Source organism: Labrus mixtus, chromosome 9 (assembly GCF_963584025.1).
Source record: "Labrus mixtus chromosome 9, fLabMix1.1, whole genome shotgun sequence".
NCBI lineage: Eukaryota > Metazoa > Chordata > Actinopteri > Labriformes > Labridae > Labrus > Labrus mixtus.
This window is the reverse complement of record NC_083620.1, coordinates 10,285,083-10,306,120: the sequence shown is the minus strand read 5'-3', so window position 1 is coordinate 10,306,120 and position 21,038 is coordinate 10,285,083. Positions and strand designations below refer to the sequence as shown.

General features: G+C 45.3%; 2 protein-coding genes across 3 annotated transcripts in view; one reads left to right on the top strand and one right to left on the bottom strand.

Moving 5' to 3' along the window:
- Positions 1–21,038, top strand: part of nf1a (neurofibromin 1a) — a 61,824-nt gene that overhangs the window by 20,465 nt on the left and 20,321 nt on the right. For both annotated transcript variants that reach the window (XM_061046186.1, XM_061046185.1), the window contains exons 25-35: positions 748–929; positions 1,192–1,403; positions 2,200–2,361; positions 2,472–2,569; positions 2,875–3,010; positions 6,212–6,274; positions 9,666–9,824; positions 11,769–11,866; positions 11,942–12,088; positions 12,179–12,325; positions 13,434–13,544. In XM_061046186.1, coding sequence (XP_060902169.1) covers positions 748–929; positions 1,192–1,403; positions 2,200–2,361; positions 2,472–2,569; positions 2,875–3,010; positions 6,212–6,274; positions 9,666–9,824; positions 11,769–11,866; positions 11,942–12,088; positions 12,179–12,325; positions 13,434–13,544 — 1,515 coding nt within the window. The remainder of the gene's footprint in view (positions 1–747; positions 930–1,191; positions 1,404–2,199; positions 2,362–2,471; positions 2,570–2,874; positions 3,011–6,211; positions 6,275–9,665; positions 9,825–11,768; positions 11,867–11,941; positions 12,089–12,178; positions 12,326–13,433; positions 13,545–21,038) is intronic.
- On the bottom strand, positions 14,569–19,868 carry omgb (oligodendrocyte myelin glycoprotein b). The gene is made up of 3 exons (XM_061046184.1): positions 19,126–19,868; positions 17,556–17,768; positions 14,569–16,480 (listed from the first exon to the last, which is right to left on the bottom strand). Exons 1-3 carry the CDS (start codon positions 19,128–19,130, stop codon positions 15,502–15,504), a joined length of 1,197 nt encoding a protein of 398 aa, XP_060902167.1. The 5' UTR covers positions 19,131–19,868; the 3' UTR covers positions 14,569–15,501.

The window sequence follows — 21,038 nt, the reverse complement described above, 5'->3', positions numbered from 1 at the left end:
AGTCTGCACCCTGGATTTAGATTGCACCCTGGATTAGACTGCATCCTGGATTTAGACTGCATCCTAGATTTAGACTGCACCCTGGATTTAGACTGCATCCTGGATTTAGATTGCACCCTGGATTTAGACTGCGTCCTAGATTTAGACTGCACCCTGGATTTAGACTGCACCCTGGATTTAGATTGCACCCTGGATTAGACTGCATCCTTGATTTAGATTGCACCCTGGATTTAGATTACACCCTGGATTTAGATTGCATCCTGGATTTAGACTGCACCCTGGATTAGACTGCACCCTGGATTAGACTGCACCCTGGATTTAGACTGCATCCTGGATTTAGACTGCATCCTGGATTTAGACTGATTTAGACGTTAAAGATCTCAGAATGACGTAACGTTTTAGAGCTGGATCCGGTCGTGTCCTTGGGTGGTTAATGCCGAGTCAGGTTTATGTTTAAAGTTCATTTAATACATCATCATTCTTTCAGAAATATGAAACCGCTGCCGCTGTATAGACCAGGTCACAGAATTTAATATCAATGAACGTCGTGGTTAAAGTTTAACGAGCTGCTCTTTTCCTCATCGTCTTTAAACAGGAAGTGGAGAATAGAGCGGAGCACTTTTAATCAAACGCAGTGTCCTCATAAAGTGTTGGAGGAGAGACTGAGACTCGTGGACCATGGCGTTCAGCGTCCTGCTCGGAGGGGATGTGTCTTTAATCTCTGTTTTATGTGTTTTTGGCGTGCAGATACTTCACCCTCTTCATGAACCTGCTGAACGACTGCAGCGAGGTGGAGGATGAGGGTCAGGCTGTGGGAGGACGTAAGAGAGGGATGTCCCGCCGCCTGGCCTCGCTCCGTCACTGCACCGTCCTCGCCATGTCCAACCTGCTCAACGCCAACGTTGACAGCGGCCTCATGCACTCCATCGGTAAGTCAGCAGCGATCATAGCCACCTGCAGAATCTCAGAGGTTTTTTTTTTTTTCCATGAGTACTTGAATTTCTCTCCTCCTCCTCCTCCTCCTCTTCCTCCTCCTCCTCCATCTCCTCTTCCTCCTCCATCTCCTCCTCCTCCTCCTCACCCTCCATCTCCTCCTCTTCCTCCTCCTCCTCCTCCTCCTCCTCACCCTCCATCTCCTCCTCCTCTTCCTCCTCCATCTCCTCCTCCTCTTCCTCCTCCTTTCTCCTCCAGGTCTGGGCTACCACAAAGACCTGCAGACTCGAGCCACCTTCATGGAGGTGCTGACTAAGATCCTGCAGCAGGGGACTGAATTTGACACGCTGGCGGAGACGGTGCTCGCTGACCGCTTTGAGAGGCTGGTGGAGCTGGTCACCATGATGGGGGACCAGGGGGAGCTACCCATTGCCATGGCGCTGGCTAATGTTGTGCCTGGGTCTCAGTGGGTAGGTACTTGATCTGGATCCAAAACCAGCAAAAGTTCCTGTACAGTTTGTGCTCAGACTTTTAGCATTTTATTTATCTGAAAGAGCTCCAGATGCATCAGAACACACGTGACGTGCAGAAAAAGAACCAAAGCCTGACTTAACCTTTTGAACCCTCAGCTCAGTCCCATCACACTTATGAAAGGAGGAAGAGATGCAGTAAAGCAAGTTTCTTATTAAACTCCTCCTCTTATTCTGATTATTAAAAAACGTCTTTGGTTCAAACGTTTAGAAATGACCTCCTGACCCTTTTAAAGCCCACTGTGTCACAGGTCAGAGAAAACATGAATGTCTAACTTCTTTACTGGAAAGTTTACCTTAAACAGCGATGACTTTATTCTTTGCTTCTTTTGGAAGGTTTTTTAATTTGTTCTCTCGGCTGCTGCAGCATCCAAAGGGTTAACGACATCTTTCTATTAAACCTTCCAACAGTAAAGTGTGAATCCAAAGGAGGGAACTCAAAGCTTTTATTCTGACGTCACAGTGAAAAACTAAAACAACCCACTTTTAATCCAGACCTCTGCAGAATGTGCACAGCAGAGTTCCTGAGTTTTTCACAATAAAAGTTATTTGTGTGTGTGTGTGTGTGTGTGTGTGTGTGTGTGTGTGTGTGTGTGTGTGTGTGTGTGTGTGTGTGTGTGTGTGTGTGTGTGTGTGTGTGTGTGTGTGTGTGTGTGTGTGTGTGTGTGTGTGTGTGTGTGTGTGTGTGTGTGTGTCTGTGTCTGTGTCTGTGTGTTTGTACGTGTTGTGTCTCCAGGACGAGCTGGCCCGGGTCCTGGTCACACTGTTCGATTCCCGTCACCTGCTCTACCAGCTGCTGTGGAACATGTTCTCTAAAGAGGTGGAGCTCGCCGACTCCATGCAGACTCTGTTCAGAGGAAACAGCCTGGCCAGCAAGATCATGACCTTCTGTTTTAAGGTAGATGACACACCTGACATCACTTACCTGCAAACAGGACGTGTCGATTTCCAACATGTAAACATAGAAATCATCATACTGTGTGTTACTGACTGTGTTAATGCTGTCAGGTGTACGGGGCAGCGTACCTGCAGAAGCTGCTGGAGCCCCTATTACGAGGAGTCATTACCACACCTGATCACATCAGCTTTGAGGTGGACCCCACCAGGTACTGTATCATGATCATTTGGTGTCCTACCGTATAATGTCGTATAGTAATGTGTCCTATCATATTGTATGGTACCATACGTTAAGGTCATCCCAAACTGTTTTGTACCAGGCTGTAAACAAGTTTAATTCTGCTGTAAAGACGGATATTTTAACATGGGGCTCTATGGGGACTGACTCACTGCAGGAGACAGACTCTAGTGGACACTGGAGGAACTGCAGTTTATGTTAAGGAGGTCATATATTGAAACACCCTTGCCCTGTTAGCATTGCTAACTCTCCCTAACCTTCCTGTTGTGTCCTCAGGCTGGAGCAGGGAGAAAACCTGGAGGAGAACCAGAGGAACCTGCTGCAGATCACAGAGCGTTTCTTTCAGGCCATTATCGGCTCTTCCAGCGAGTTCCCCCCACAGCTACGCAGCGTCTGCCACTGTCTCTACCAGGTACACCACCCCATCATCCCCCACACCCTCAGCTGCTCACCCACCAGCCTCTCTGCCCTCACCTGTGTGTGTGTGTGTGTGTGTGTGTGTGTGTGTGTGTGTGTGTGTGTGTGTGTGTGTGTGTGTGTGTGTGTGTGTGTGTGTGTGTGTGTGTGTGTGTGTGTGTGTGTGTGTGTGTGTGTGTGTGTGTGTGTGTGTGTGTGTGTGTGTCACTCACACATTCCTCCACTCTGAGGCTTCTGATGCTGCTTATCCCCCCTTCATCACACTGCACACACCTTAACCAGAACACACTCTGCTTAGCCAATCAACATCAAGAGATCACTTTAAGTCACATATAAGGAGCTGGTCTAGGTCTTCAATGTTTAGCACAGTTTTGAAACAGGACTCTCAGCCTTGAAAATACTTGAGATTTAAAAGTGTGTTTGTTATTTGAAGGCCATATGAGCTCCCCGATGTGGAAAACACGGACAGAATCGTGGAGTCTGTCAATGAAAATGGAATCAACAGTAAAACAGGGAATATTGTGGAATGCGCCTAAACCTGGGTGATTTATAAAAAAGAATCAATGTTTTCATACCAATGTATTTCACTGACACACACACACCTGTTTACTTTTAGTGCAGCAGCACCACAGTCCCTCGATCCATATGGACCAAGTCTTTATAGTCGTAAACTTAACGATGGTTATCTCACAGCCTGCTGTAGTCTGGGAACTTCTCCACACAGACTGCTAAACTGTGATACGGTGCAGCTAAATGCACGCTACCCTTTCACTTATATGCGGGGGCGGCCAGAGCAGTTCTACATTTCTTGAAGTACTTACTGTTCATAGCTACACCCTAAATGACTTGTGCTTAGTTTCCCCTTCAGTGTTTTTTGTGTGATAAAGTTCAGACTCTCTGGTCGTGATATTTTATTTGAAGAACAACATAAAAACACGATTCATGATTCATATAAATATAATAGTTTATTACTCTGTTCATTTGGTGAAGAGAGCTAATTACTTGTTTAGGACTTGAAATTCAAAGGGCTTAAGGACTTGACTTGGGCCTTGCATGTCTTTACTTGGGACTTGACTCTGGACTTCGATCCATCCATTTTCTTCCGCCTATCCGAGGTCTGGTCGCGGTTGCAGCAAGCTTAGTAAGTCAACCCAGACTTTCTTCTTCTCAGCTCCTCCTGGGGGGATTCTGAGGCGCTCCCAGGCCAGGCGGGATTTATAATCCCTCCAGAAAGCTCTGGGTCTACCCCCGGGTCTTTGCCCATTTGGTCATGCCCGGAAAACCTCCAAAGGGAGGCGTCCAGGAGGATCCTGATCAGATGCCCACACCATCTCAACTGGCTAATTTCATTGCAAATTAGTAGCGGCTCCTCCCACTCTCTCTAAGGCTGAGCCCAGACCCCCTCCAGAGGAAACTCATTTTGACCGCTTGTATCCTCAATCTTATTCTTTCAGTCTCTACCCAAAGTTCATGACAGGTGAGGGTTGGTACGAAGCTCCCTCCCCACCACAACGGTCGGGTACAACGCCTACATTACTGCCACCGCTGACACGATCTGCCTATCAATCTCACGGTCCAAGATACTTAAACTCCTTCACTTGGGGCAAGGACTCACTCCTCAGCCGGAGGGGGCAATCCACTGATTCCCGGCAGAAAAGCATGGCCCCAGACTTAGAGGTGCTGCCCCTCATCCCAGCCCGTTCACACTCGGCTGATAACCGCCCACATGTCTGCTGGAGGTCCCAGCATGAGGAAGAAAAACCAAAGCACATCTGCAAAAAGCAGAGATGAGATTTTGAGACCCTCAAACCGGAAACCCTCCTCCCCTAAGCTGCACCTTTAGATCTTGGCCAGGAAAATCACAAACAGCTCCCATGTTGATCATACAGGGACCCATAACCCGTGGAACATGGACCACTTGCACTCCATTGTCCCCAACCTCCCCAGGGATGAAAGAGAAATACTTCCGGAGGTGGGAGTTGAAGACCCTACGGACAGGAACCTCTGGCAGATGTTCCCAGTTCACCTGCACTACACGTTTGGGTGTACCAGGAGTCCTGCCCCTCTCCAGATGTTTGCTTCCAGAACCAGGGCTGTACGCTGATAGCTAGCTGGTATCGCTCCACCTTGCACACCAGCTCCGGCTCCTTCCCCGCCAAAGAGGTGACGTTCCAGGTCTGGAGAACCAGTCTGCGCGTCCCAGGGTCCGCACGCCCAGAAACCCCACATCTGCATCGTGCATTGTCGGTCCTTACACATAAAGTCAGTGTAGCACTGTTCTGCACCGGCTGGTATGCAGATGAGAAAACTCAAAAAGGACATGAATCGAAAGTGAGATTTATGGATAGAAAATAAGACACATGTTACAAGTGATCTGCTGGATAGAATAGGTTTAACTGTTTAGTGCTGGACTGAGGACCAAGCTGCTGCTTCCATCAGCTCACTCTCAGACTTCTCTTAGACAAACAGACCAGTTATTAAATGCAGTAAAAACACTGTATGAAGCCATTTATTCAAGTGAACAGACGTTTGAGGGTCTGCTAGATGAGCTACCAGAACAGGTCGAGTATCTCCCATGATTCACTCTGTCGATTAACATAAACAAATCAAACCTGGCATTGTTGAAATGTTCAACGTTTTGTTTTCAGACACACGTCATAGCTGTGATCACAGCCGGCCGGCCTGCAACACCGAAAACATCCACCAGACGCTGCTATAGTCTAACTTCAGCACACACACATAATGTTCACAGTCTGATTAAATTTCACACCTTCTGCTGCCGCCTGGTGCACGCTCCAAACAACAGAAGCTCTGTCTGCTCACAGTCGATCCCTGAACAACCTCATGTGACTGTGAACATGTTTAAATGTTGATCTGCATATAGAAGCATTCACACCTTTTAAAAAGAGCTCTGTGTTTGTGACCTGCATTTTTTGTGTACATCTATGATTTGTTATTCTCCATCCTTTTTACACAAACATCCCCAAAGCAACTGCAGTCCAATCACGCCAGCACATGCATGGACACGCTTCATGTCCCCTGAGCAGCAATAAAAACGCCTCTAACAGCAGTTGTTTGATTTTCTGTGTTACTGGATGTGAACGGTCAGGGCTGTGCAGAATGTGTGTGTGCAGAGTGTGTGTTAGTGTATGTAGCCGGTGCTGTGACCATGATTGTGCTCATCTCTGTTCTGTAGGCTACTTGCCACTCTCTACTGAATAAAGCAACAGTAAAAGAAAAAAAGGAAAACAAAAAAGCAGTAAGTTTGGAGAATCTACTTTCCCTCAGACACTCTCCCCCCCTGAAGCAAAAAAAGCCTTTTTTGCATTTTATTCTTTTATTTCTTCATTTGGTTTTTGATTTGGTGGAAATGTTTTATTCTTTTCTCCATATTCAACTTTGTGTCCGACCCCCCTCTGAAAATCATCGTACTAATATCAGCCTCATTTTAATGTATCTTCAATTAACCGTTTGTAGGAACTGTGGCATTCTGTCTGAACTCTTTCTTTCTGTTTGCACTTCTGGAGACGTTTTCTCAGAACATTTCATCTGCAACATATATTATATATACGTGTACACACACACACACACACGTACACACACACATACAGACACACACACACACAGACACACACACACACAGACACACATGCACACTCACACACACACAGACACATATGCACACTCACACACATACAGACACACACACACATACCCTCTCAGACACACACACACACACACACACACACACACACACATAGACACAAACACAGACACACACACACACGCCTGCCTGACAGGATGGTGTTTAGATGAAATATTCTGATAAACTGGCCTCCCTCTGTCATGGGTTGGTTTCTTTTTTCTGCCATGTTGAAGAGGAAAGTGTTTCACTTACGCTCAAACACAAGTGATCGGCATATTGATCAAGCTTTTACTCTTTTGCTTGCTTCTTAGCGCTCACAAGACTAAAGTGGACTCCAATGTTCTCTCTTCCTCACATCCTTATTGGTCCTCAAGTTGTGTGCAGTTTGGCGAGGTCAGACTACACGACATTAGCATGATTAAAGCCCGAGCTGGCAGACGTAGGATTTCGGGACCCGCAGCCCTGAAAGTAGATTTTTGTATCTCGTGTAGTGTGTCATAGTGAATCAAAATCAAGGCCACATCTGGCCTCACGACAGAAAGTCTAGCATGTTTGATTTTTCTTTCTGCCTTGTACGATGTCTTCTCTCACATCAGTGACTTTGACCAATGAGAGCTCAGAGTGCTCTGCACGCGCAGAAGCCACGAGCACGAGCGTAAAAACAAACAAAATGGCGAAATGAAAGAAGGATGAAGTTGGTTCTGTGAGATGAAAATATGAAGTCTGTTGAGATCCGGCAACAACAGTTTTTTGTGTACAGTCTTCTGTCAGGGTGTCTTCTAGCCCCGCCCCTCTTCCTTCTGAAGTCCTGGCGTCGGTTGTGATGATTGGTTGGTAACCACCGTGCAGCCTGTCATGTCTGTCAGTCAAGTCACGGCATGAATTTAAGGCTCTGTCATGGTCTAATCTGACAAAGTAACAGATTTGGCAGTCTGACCTCAGCATAATGTGAAGAAGCCAAATCATTTATAACCTGTTGACAGATGTTTATAAGTTTGTATTTTGAATCAAGGGAAACAGGAGTCAAAGCTGGCTCAGTGAAAAACCTGTAAACGTTACTTAAATGAAAAAACTGAAGAGCACGAGGAAAGCACTCGACTTCTCAAAGGCCAACACTCCTGTCTTCCTCATTGTGTTTGTTCCTAGCTACATGCTGTTTATATTCACTGTGACTCGCTTATGAGACTAGCTGTGACTCGCTGTGACTTGTTGTAACTTGCTTAGACTGGCTAAGACTGGCTATGACTTGTTGTGACTCGCTGTGATTTGTTGTGACTTGCTTAGACTGCCAGGGAATGGCTAAGACTTGTTGTGACTTTCTGTGACATGCTATTACTCTCTGAGACTCGCTGTGACTTATTGAGACTCGCTGTGACTCGCTGTAACTTGCTGTGACTTGCTTTGACTCGTTCTGACTCGCTGTGACTCTACATATAGTTCAGGCTTTAACAGTTACCAGCTGTTGTCAGAGAGAAGTGAAACTCTTTTTTTAACTCTTCATGTTCTTCACAGACGTTTGTTCTTCTGGTAGTTTGACCAACAAAGTGAAAACCACGTGTTCATGTTGGCCATCTTGTCTTTTGATTCGTCATCGCCCTCTCACCAGCAGGAAGTGATGTCACGTTTTCTGTGTTAGAAACAGAAGAAAGAGAAACGTGCTCAGCAAAGTTTTTAAGAATATGTAAACAGTGCTGCAGATTTCAGTCTCTGCAGTTGGGAGTAACTATAAAGGTTCCTGAGGGACAGGAAGTGAAGCCCATAAGTCTGTGTTCTCAGTTCACTGCTGAACGTGTTTACAGAGGAAGAGGAAAAGGATCAGTCAGCCTATCAGTGCAGACTTTACAAACAGCACTTTATCCTGATGGCTGATTAGTTTAATTAAGGGCAGAAATGGTTGTGACAGAGGTATGGAAGCCGACCTCAGGACCCGGTTGCTGTGGTCACTGATAGAATATTTTGTCTTATTTCAGTAAACCTGTTGCGTCTCTAACACTTTCAGACTGCGTGCTGTAACTGAGCTCAGCTGTCATCCCGTCTTTGTACGTTCATATTGATTCTGTGACGGCGTGATATTGGTGTCCCAGTCTGTGAGGTCACAGCGGGAGCTCCACATACACACACACACACAGTTACACCGAACTTCCACCAGACACGTGTGCATTGCGTGTCCGCTCCGGTCTGTTTCGGCTCCGTGCACCCTCGTCCGTCACCACCCACCAGCTGGAGTGCTGAGACAAAGGAATTCCCGCGGTAATTAAACAAACTAACTGGCGACAGTGGGAGATAATACGATGTATGTGGTATAAAAGTCGATATAAACCTTATAAACACATAAACAAACATGATACTACTATAGGTAGGGAGAAGTAATCCAGGGAGGCCTCTGTGTCTGCTCCATGCTGTGATTCTTTTGTCTGATCCGAGAGGTCTGATTGTGTCAGCTCTGCTTTAAACCTCCACCAGATGCTCATTCGCCGCTCCTCACCACACCTCATGGCTCATCTGTCCTCCGCTGCCTGCTTTATTTGACTTCCAGTTTCCATCCTCCACCTTCAGAGAGGAAGCGTTTGGGTTCCTTGCTCTTCCTCTCTGCTCTCTCTCTCTTGGGCTTTAACTGGAGTGAGAAGCTTTCTGGCTCACGTTACCGCCCAAAATGAAATGTCTCACTTCATACGTCTTCCTCCTCCTGAACCTGACATCTCTACTGTCATGGCCGCCCTTCTCTGCTCTCTCACACACATTGTTTGTTTTGTTTCCATCATCCCCTCCTTTGCTCTTTAAAGTACTGAAATACATTTTCAATATTTCCTCCTTCCCTCTCCTCACTCCTGCTCAAACCTCTCTTTCTGTTTCCCTTTGTTCGCCCCGCCTCCGTCCTCCCCCTTTCCCTCATTCTCCCCCTCTCCCCTCTCCCTCCCCCTCTCCTCCGTCCTCCCCCTCTCCCTCTCCCTCATTCTCCCCCTTTCCTCCATCCTCCCCCTCAACCCTCCCCCTCCTCACACAGGTGGTGAGTCAGCGGTTCCCTCAGAACAGCATCGGCGCCGTGGGCAGCGCCATGTTCCTGCGATTCGTCAACCCAGCCATCGTGTCTCCGTATGAGGCCGGCATCCTGGATAAGAAGCCCCTCCCCCGGATAGAACGGGGTCTCAAACTCATGTCAAAGGTAAGCAGAGATTCAACTGAGTGAAGGGAAGCAAATCCAGGAAACTAAGTCTTTGGGGTGACTTTAATTCCAACGCTTTTAAAGTCAACCTGTGATCGTTTACCCAAACAAAACAACGTGAGGACACTTAAAACCTCTGCAAGTCAAGTTCCCTCTACAGGACCTTTTCCTGAGAGACCAGGGGTCTCATTTATAACCGTTGCGTACGCACAGAACGGGTTCTGAAACTGGCGTACCCAGGCGTACGTTCATTTTGGAGGCATGGGAAATTGGCGACACAGACGGCGAAGTGGTGAATTGAAGCCTGCAGAATGTATATTGATGTCTCTTCCACATTTTATTTCACTAAATATCAAACTTTACTGACAGATCCACGTCATCAGAATCATTCAAACCGATGGTTTTGTTTAGTGAGCCATTTCCGATAAGTAACTTTCATTATGACAATATATAAACATAAAATAAAAATGAAAGTCTGCCTCATACACATTTCATCAGTGCCGTCTCGCCTTCATTATCCCGCATGGACCTCAGAGGACCAGACTTGTACACTAATGTAATCACTGATGTAGAGTTAAACATTAGACTAACACAAAGACCATAGAGCCACCAGTTTTCATACCTTTCAATATCGTGCATTTATCATCAAGTGTGGTTTTTAGTTTTAATAAAGATGACTGCGTCGACGAAGACGCACAGAGCGCACAGAGACACGGTGATGGCTTCATACATTTCAGTAAACATTGCAGATATTGTTGTGCGTACTGATGAACGGCGTATGTTTTGGCACATAGGACAGGGTGAATGCAGCAGCGATGTTGTGTCACTCTCTGATTTTTCTTAAGTGTGTGATCCTCCTGCTGCAGTAAACTATCCATATGTCCATTTTATCCTTCACTTCATTCACAAACTCCTCTGTTTCTGGGTCAGAAAGTTTAGTTTCTTTTTTCTAAACTTCCTGTTTTCACAGCGATCCAGCGCTGGAAACCTTTGATCTGCCCCCTCGTTTGTATCCATTTTCATTCACGAGCTGCTTTGCATTGACCATTTATGGTTGAATGTGGGCGTGTAGAGGGCGGAACATGGGACTAATCTACGTGCGCACATTTCCAGGTGGATCTGATCTGATTTATAAAGGGAACATTGCGTGCAGGTGTGCGTACGAACAGTTTTATAAATCTGAATCATTTTGTGCGCACGCCATTTCCGGGTTTTTGGCGCACGTACATTTTTAGTATGGATTCTACGCACTCTTTTATAAATGAGACCCCAGGACCTTTTCATGAGAGACCAGGGCCCTGCTTTATAAACAGTGTGTAAGATCATTCCACCGCAAAGAGTGGGATTTATCAACTTGTACTTTTACTTAGAAATGTGTGTAAATATAAGCACAGCTCTGAGCACGCTTACGCACACAATCCTGCGGTTGAACATTAAAACTACAAATAAAAGAACTACAAGTGTCACAGCACGCGTTGGTCAATCTCAACGCAGATGCATGTTCCGAGCTTTCTTTCATTAAAAACCTCAAATAAGTGATTTTGTCCAGTTTGAAACAGACGTGTTGCCTTCATTTGTTCCAAAACCTTAAAAAGAGCGTTGTGACATCATGGCTTGTTTTGCATCAGTAGATGATTTGCGGTTCACTTGCAGCCCTAGAAGTTCTGATTCTGCAGCCATGAAGCGATGTTTCAGTTTGTCGTTCTCTTTTTTCAACACGTCGATGCAGCTGTAACGCTCAAAGACGTCCACAGTGACCCTGATATCAGAATTCATCCACTTCCTGCAGAGGGCGGGGTTTCTTCTGTTTTTTATTGGAGTATATGATAACCTGCAGCACTTTACAGACTACTACTACTGTTGGTAGATCACAGTGACGCGTCCCGTTCGTCAGAGGGCGGGGCTTCAGGACTCATAATCAGCTGTGTTTTGTTGTTGCTTCAGATTCTGCAGAGCATCGCAAACCACGTCCTGTTCACCAAAGAAGAACACATGAGGCCGTTTAACGACTTTGTGAAGAGTAACTTTGACGCAGCACGAAGGTGAGCGATGGACTAAAGCCGTGACTGGACCGTTTTCTGTCCGTAAGTTATTCACCACTTTATTGTCCTCTTCAGGTTTTTCTTGGACATCGCCTCCGACTCTCCGCCCAGCGACTCGGTCAACCACAGTCTGTCGTTCATCAGCGACGGAAACGTGCTCGCTCTGCATCGCCTGCTGTGGAACAACCAGGAGAGGATTGGACAGTATCTGTCCAGTAACCGGTGAGCACTCAGCGTCTCATCAGACACAGAAAACACGTCTCCGTCATTGTTTTGCACTTCATTTACTCTCCTTTGATCTTTGACCTCCAGTGACCACAAGGCCGTGGGCAGGAGACCGTTCGACAAGATGGCGACCCTGCTGGCCTACCTGGGACCTCCTGAACACAAACCTGTGGCTGACACACACTGGTCCAGTCTGAACCTGACCAGCTCCAAGTTTGAGGAGTTCATGACCAGGTAGGCTCCTGCACACCTGTGACGTCATGTTCCACAGCAGTCCAGTCATGAAGTCCAGAACCAACAGAAACCCATGTGACCTGTCTGAACCTGAAGGTGGTGAACAGAGGGTTTGACCTTTACTTCAAGCTCATCGGTCTCAGCAGAGACTCCTCCTCTCCTCTTTTGATTTCTTCTTAGCTCCTCCCACTTTCTGAACATTTTTTTCAGTGACAGACTTGATCGACAGTTCAGGAACCGTCTGCCGTGAGGAAGGTGTGTTTTTAGGATCTGTTCATTCTCTTTCAGGTCGTTTCGCTTCAGTGGTCGACTCTCAGATTTTAAAATGTAACTTCAGATCGTGACGAGCGGCTATCTTTGTTCTTGTATCCAGGCCTTAAACTAAAAACTAACCACCATCGCTAAGGTGTCACGACTGTTTCCTCCTCTGAGCAGGAAACGACCACACACACACTCCGTCCGTCCTGCTGGTAATCTGAACGTCACCCCAAAGTTTTCCGTTCATCTCTCAGCTAAATGATTGTCTACAACTTAAAATATATAAATAAATAAATCTTCTCTTAAAAAAAAACCAAAACGAATCAGCTGATGGCGTTTTCTTCTTGTAGACGGACGCTGATGAACGTGGTTAACGGAGGTTTGAGGGTCCGCTTTGTCTCTCAGAGACGTTGTGTTTGTGTCGCTGCAGACAGGAAACTAATCAACGTCTACTTTGACCTTTGATCTGAAAAACAGGAACACTGCAGCCTGTGTCCTTCTCGGCAGACATGTTTGTAGTTTTCAGACGCTGTAACGCTGTTTTGGCGACGCTGACATGATGCTGCTCAATACGCTGAAACTGTTCTGATTGGTGAAAATATACGGACTTCCTGTCTCTCCAGGTGTTGGATGATATATCCCGCTTAATCTTTAAACCAATGAAAATGAAACCTTCCTCCTCCGAGGGATTCTCTAAATGTGGCGTGCAGCTGGTTGTTGGTCCCTCTTTAAACATGGAGGATCATTGAAACACTAAATGTAATAAAGGAGAATAAAGTATCATGTCCCTCTAATAAAGACCACCTCACGTCATAAATCCTGATCCTGATCCCTGAGTTGTGTCTTGCAGGCATCAGGTCCACGAGAAGGAGGAGTTCAAAGCCTTAAAAACCCTCAACATCTTCTACCAGGCCGGAACGTCCAAGACCGGGAACCCTGTTTTCTACTACGTAGCCCGAAGGTAAGAACTGGACTTGGCCCTGGACCTGGACCTTGTTAGCTTGGTGGTTTTATTGTGAAAATACTGTTTGATTTAATTAGAACAGAAAGAGGCTGATAGGTAAAGATGATCATTTTTTTAAGACGTTAGGGGGAGGAGTCTCTACTGGTCGCATTATTCGTGCATTTTTCATCACTTTTTGAAGCGCACCAAAACCTGTTAAATATTGTGTAATGTAGCCTCCCACCACTAGTTGGGGCTGTAGCTGCATTCATGTGGTGTCGGACAAATCTGAAAAAGGAGTTTCCGAGTTAGAAAGTGTTCATGAACGCCTGCTCAAGTCGGAAACTCAGGAAAGAATTATGTCCCTGACATTCGTCATCAACATGGCGGCAAAAGATGTTTTGTTTATGTTCAGATACTTTTGATTAATTCACGTATTGCTCAGATCTAACTTGTAACAGAGACATTACACACGCTGTTTGTTGTTGTTGTTACAATATTCAGACTTTAGGAACTGAAAACACCTGAATGTAGCATGTCGCTCCGGTCAGCAGCTGCTGCGCTACGACCTGAAAGTAAACAATGGCGCCCTGTAGCGCGGCACAGTTTGTCAGTATTTAGATCATTAAAATGGAGCTAAAGTGATGTCGGCTGTGTAGGGTTAACTGGGATACGGACCGGAGTGATGTGTAGTCATATTTAGCACAGGTATGTGGACGATCACCTGCAGGAAAGCTGCTGCTTATAGTTTAAACGTGACGTGAACTCTTCTTGAACGTTCATCTGAGCCAAAGCATTTCTGAAGATCCAGAAATCAGTGGATTTGAACTTTCATGAAATAATCAAGTTTTAGACGACATTTAAGGGACAGAGAATATCTAATGTCTTAAAGCCAGATATAAAGTGTGTGAACGGTAAAACCAGAGTCAGGAACTATCTTAGTCCAGTTTAAGGTCTGATATCCAGGACTGATTTATTTATCATGTATCATGATTAACAGTCAAGTTGAATAGATGCAAACAGAAACCAGATCACCGTCATCATCTGTGTGATTCACCTTTATTCTTATTGAAGCTCACACACGTCTGCTCCGCTTTAACCCCTCAAATACATCAAATGAAAAGACTGTAGCCTGACCTCTGACCCTCGTCCGCCTTCACATGTCTCAGTCTAGATATTCAGGACTAACTTTGTCTTGACTTGGTAAACTAAATGAATGAATCTGGTTGGTTTGAAGGGAAGTTTCTTTTTTCTTCACGCTAACAAAGGTAGGACTTAGAAACGCTCCTCTCTGTGGACAGAGCTCTTCTTCTTCTGTCCTCTTTTTTAAGGTAGACTGAATACCAGTTTGTTTAGTTCATTGTCTAACAGTTAAAGAGACCAGCACCAATATTATGATTAGAAAACATCCTTAATATAACTGACAAATGAAAGGTTGTTGTGATGGACATTCACCTCTTTGAGACGTATAAAACCGTTCCTTAAGTTTGACTTCACTCTGATCTTCAGTTTCTCCACTTTGTTGTGCTTTGGTTTCTCTGATTAGTTTGCTGCTAACTAAACTCAACACGTTGAACTGTTACACTCAGTTACAGTACATTTGAACTGCAGACAACAACACATACAGCTAATCATTAGAGTTCTTTTTTTCCATTGAACTAGCCCTTTATTGGTTCTTTTCCTAACGGGCTTTGGAATGTAATGCATATTTTCAGTCCTAGCAGGACGACTTGTAGCACAAGCATTACTATTACTATCAGAAAGCATGGAGCAAAGCGGTCTGTCACTGTGCAGGCATTCGACTGAGAGTTGAACCATATATTCAGATATTTGAGAAGTCTTGCAGGTTTATAAAGTGTGAGGGACTCTGAGAGATTTGAGAAACTTGATGACGACATAAGGCAGTAACAGTCATGGAGATGCTAGGTGGACTTGCATTCGTTGTCAACAATAATCAGGTACGTTCTGTTATCAGTCAGAAGGTGTTAAACAAGACAAATACAGTCAGGATGACCGTTTGAGTCTGGAGGAGAACTGCGGATCCTTTATTCCGTGAGTTCCCCACTTTGGGCTTTTTCGTTGAAGACCGTGGTCGGGCTGTTGTGCTTGTACGTGTAGACAGACTGTCCAAACTGGTGGAAGGCGTCCAGACAAACATCATGTGGTCACTGGAATCACTCACCCCTCCCGTGCCCTGAAATATTCCAGTCTCGAAGAGCGCAGACTTCGCCTGGTAACTCGATGTCACCTCTGCAGTCCTTGCAGGTGATTGACTATCATGCCCTTCACCTCTGCTGTCCACCCAGAGTGGGGGCTCTGTGAACAGCGCAGAGTGCCACTCCCTCCCCGGAGTAGCCTCATGGGTTTGCCCACAGATTGGTCTGGTGTAACAAGGGCAGCCTAAGATGGTTGCACGAGTCTGCTCGGCCCATCTCAGGAGCCTCGTTATGTTTTCTTCTTCTTCACAAGCCCAGGGGTTATCCCCAAGGGTCATCACCTGCAGCCCCGTCAGCTTATCAAAGATTGCTTCAGACAGCCAGGAAAAGCGGTTTGCATGCAGGTAGAACTGAGACAGCCTCGGCAGTCGATCCAAAGATCCAGGCAGGATCTGTGTCAGAAAGTTGTGGGACAAATCGATGCTCTCCAGGTTGTGCGGCATGTTGGTGGGCACAGTCCAGAACCGGTTGTGACTGAGGTTGAGAGTTTGGAGGGTCGGCAGCGTGTTGTTGATGAAGACGACCCTCTCCAGCTCGTTGTCCGACAGGTCCAACACTTTCAGGTTCCAGTGGTACGCTGTGTCGTTTTTGTCCAGAGAGCGTAAATGGTTTCCTGCTGCTCTGATGTCCCACAAAGACTTGGGTAAGGAGGGGGGCAAGCTCTCCAGGCGGTTGTAGGACAGGTCCAGGGTTCGCAGATGGACATAGTGGCTCAGCTCGCTGTCCATATCTTGTAGGCTAAAAAATACATTCATGTATTTAATGCTTTCAAAAAACATGAACACTTCTGATGTTTCATTTATAAAGCTTCAACACAATGACACAACAGGCAGGTAAACAGTTATGTAAGTTTCAGTGAACAGTAGCAATTCAATTTGACTGAGACCCAATCACAAACCCTGCTCGGTCTGTCCATACTCTCCATGAACAGATATCAGCATGGAATGCTGAAGAACTGAAGAGGCAGACCCCACTGGCCAAACTATAATCCCAGAATGCAACCAGTCTTAGATGTCTCAAGAATCTACCGGTAGTTGGATTTCAATGACCAGGAAGTTTTAGCCTGGGTATTCCTTTTCAATTATCTGAATATTAGCATGTTAAACCTGAAGCCCAGCAATATCCTCCATTGCCCTTACAGTAAGACAAAAGCTCATGTGCTGTGAGCGGGGCCAAAGATCTACTTTTAGGTCCAGAAAAGAGCTACAAGTAGAAGCGGTTGAAAGTGGACACCACCCATTTTGTTCTGATTTCAAGCCTTCATACAGTCGGCTTGGAGAAAGCTGAACTAAAAGTCATTTTAGTAAAGCTTTCTCTAAGCCCCCTAATGGGGGGTTAGGGATTTGGGCTATGGTCTTCTTTTTGTACCAAAAACCAGGTATGTCCCGGTATTTATACTTATGAGATCAACATTTTGATGTGAAAGAAAGAGACTATTTCAGTTCTTCCATAGATGCCCTTGAAGTGCTTCCCTTTTTGAATCTATTTACTGTTATCCTCACCATCCACACTTTGCAAGCTGGAAGCTTCTGATGTGATGACGAGTCGCTCACGTGTGAGGCTCAGACTGATCTGTATCTGGGACAGCTACATATTTTTAGCAGCTTTGGCTACAACCTTCAAAGTATCACAGTATTATTGGAGGGAACAAAGCTTGCATGCAAACAGTCACTAGGAAGTATTGACTAAGAATCTGATTGGATCCTTATAGTTCGTCTTACAGAGTCCAACGTTTGTGCCATCCTCACATCGGCCCAACATCTCCTTTTCTTTACCTTTGCTGCTGTAAGAAGACATTCAGCCTGATAGTTACCTGTTGAAAGAGAGGTTGAGGAAGCGGATGTTATGCTGCAGACCAGGTGGCAGCTTGGTTAGGCCTCTAGAGGAGCAGTCCACCACACGGTGTCCCCGGCTGCAGATGCACACAGCAGGGCATATGGACAGCACCAAACCTCCCAGCAGCCCCCATAGCAGCAGGAGGAGCAGGCAGAGCAGAGACGCAGAGCAGGCAGGCATGGTACAGACTCTAGATGATCAGAAAGAAGAGAGGAACAGCAGGTAAACCAAATAAAAAAGAAACCAAAATGAAGCTCATTGAAGTCATGTGTTTGTGCACAGGGCTGCAGGTTTGTTAGAATTGGATGGTTGACCACGTTGGGCCAATTCAAGGTTTTTAAACTGTCTTTCATGGTCCCCATCTGATGAAACCCTGACAACCTTTTTTAGTTTAGAACCCTCTTCAGGTTGTAGTTTTAAGTTCTGTAATCTAATCTGTCAACATACACTCAACGGGCTCAAAAGAACAAGCTTCCTGAGGGAAGTGCCTCCAGCACTGCTTCTCATCTGAATGAATTGACTTCAATATGTTTGACTCATGTTTAAATGAAGAAAGCTTAAGGTGGTTGGTGTTAGCAAAGCCTCATAAATAGCCTTTTTGTATCTGTTGACTCGACTTGTTTTGATACTACGTTACACTTCCAGTTGATTTCAGGAGATATCCTAAAGGTATCGTATAGGCAAGCCCAAAGTTTACAGTTTGTCTTGAATGAAGTTAAATCTATGCTGCTGCTTCAACTCCTGCTCTTGTGTTTTTCACATCCCAACTGTGTCCTGACCATCACCCTTTGCAGCTTTATTTGTGCATTGCACATGCTTAGAATAAAGATCTGGGTGTGCTCATACAGTAGGAACTTTAATTGCCCTCCCTCTGGGACGTTGCTTTCATTGCTGCATCTCGGACAAATACTGATAATGTAGTGATCGTGTTTACAAGTGAAGAAGAAGTTAAAGATCAAGGGGCCTTGATGCATGTGTGAGTTGCAGCAGAAAAGGGAGAACATCTGAATGTCAATACATCCCTTCAATCCTCTCATCCAGTACAGTCCTGCTATAAAGTGGGCCAGTTAGCTTAGCTTGGCTGCTCCTGGTGCATTTGAAAACGATGCTTGTCATCCCGAGTGCCAACCGGCTTGAAGCTCTGCCAGAGGGATGGAGCTCAGAGTGCTGCAGTGGATCTCAGTGCATTTAGGACGATACTGTGTGTCTGCATCTGCAGCTGTGCTGAGCTGAAGAGTGAAGCTCCATGTGTGTTTGTGTTTCCAAACACAGGACTTCAGGAGCCTTTAACATGTCCCAGAAATGTCCTCCCTCCTCAAGTGGAGGTTGCAGCTCTGCTGTGATTGTGACTAAAATCACTTCACTTAAATTTGTAATGTGACATTTGTCTCAGTGGCTATCAGAAATCTGCATAGTAACAGCAAGGAGACTTTTCTTTTTAGTGGACTGCAATGTCTACATCTACATTTAAACATATCCCTGCCTTTTTTCACCATGTGTGTCGAGGTCGTACATTCTTTTCTCATTTTCAGTTTCTAAACACTCACCTCATCCTCACAAGTGTCGCTCGGTCATCTCTCCTTGTGTCCGGTCGTCTCCTCCTGCAGTCCCGGCTGATTTCCTCCTTTGTCTTTCTTTATTCTCTGCTGTTGGAAGGGGTTTGCTCTCAGGCTTTATTTTGTAGCTGTGTTGGAAGTTGTGGCTTGTTACTGAACATGCTGCCCGAGAAAGAGAGCCCCCGTCCTGCTCGCTGCTCTGCAGCCTCCCGATGCAGCTCGACGTTTGGTTTAGGAGAGAGGAGAGAGCTGCAGCAGAGCGCCAGCCCACTCTGCTGCTGATGAAGCAAGCTGAAGCTGATGTGTGTGTGTGTGTGTGTGTGCTGACTACAGCATGCCTATAAGGAGCTCTCTATCTCTCTCTCTCTCTTGCTAATGCATTCTTATACACCCTTAAAAACACTTGATTTTAGGAAAAGATAAATTATCTGTTTGAGGTGAAAGGTGTCACTTAAACCATTCAATTTTTTTAAGACGCTTTCAGTTCATTATTTTGGTTCACAGCAAATAGAAATAACTCAAGGCTAACTTCTTCACTTAAATGGTTGTGTAAAATTTGGTTGTTGGGATTTATGCAGTGCTGCAGAGTCTTTGATATGATGAAACTACAAAAAAGCATTAGCACACCAAAAACTGCATTTCCTCCAGTGTCCACTAGAGTGTGTCTCCTGCAGTGTGTTAGTCCCCATAGAGCCCCATGTTAAAATGTCAAACCTTATAGCTGCAGTTCTTCCAGTGTCCACTAGAGTGTGTCTCCTGCACCTCAGGACAGGTGAGGTGAGTTTTTTGTTATAAAGAGTCTCACATGTTTCATATTAACAGGATGGATCAGAGTGTGAAACAGGTGTAGCTCGTGTTGCTGTGAGGTTAGCCTTAGGGGTGCATTGACTCAGGCTGTGATTGGCTGAATAAGCTTTAGGAGGATACTGTCATTAATGAGCCACATTTTAATATTTAAGTATTGAAATCTATTCCAGGTGTTCTCAGCTGATGGAATTGTGTGGAAATAGTTTGGTTTTAAAAGTGACATCCAAAAACCACAAGCTCAGCTGCCTGGAAATGTGCAGCGGAAACCAAACTCACGCGGTTTCCTGCTCTTGAACTGTCAAAGAGAAGTGAACAAATATAGTTTTACAGAAAATCTTTATTATTACCAACTCTCAAAGCAACAAGGCGAGCAGTGAAATCCACATTTCTCCTTCTCCGTCATGACTCAACGGCACATCACTAATCATGTTTCATCTGTGGAAGAATAACGTGTTTCTCATATGTGGCGTGTTGGGATGAGTTTTTACTTCAGAATGACACCTGACTAAGCTTATTGTGAAGATTGTTGCCATGGTTACTGGAAGCATAAGGGTCATCTCAAAGATGTAAGCTTAAGTGGAAGAACAAGAGTGAGAAAGTTTGAGTCTAAAGTAATTTAAAGCTGATTAAAGAAGCTCAGCGATACACAACAACCCCCCCCCCCCCCCCCCATTTAAATGTTTAAATTACTAGAATCTGAATTACACTCGATGGCAGTTTTTTTTTAAAATGCTTCTCAAGCTGCTTGAACATTTTCACATCATTTCATCTAACTTTGCACATGTTTGTTACAGCTGATTTACTCCAGGTTGTTCTAGATATTTAGACCAGCAGTCCAGAGTGAATCCATCATGGAAACAATCACTCTGTTAAAGTGTGTTTCACTGTCTTCCAAAGACACATACAAGTCTTCCATTTCTGTCAGCTGGAAGCTAACAAAGTGCTGAGTCTGAGGAAGATGGAGGGTGTGGTGACAGTCCAGTGCCAGTGGTTTTTGTTTAATAATGGCGGTGCCCACACTTCTTTTAGTACAACAGAGGAAGTGTGTGCACCAACAGTCTGTGATGTTGTTTCTAAGTGTAACTCTAGCTATAGAG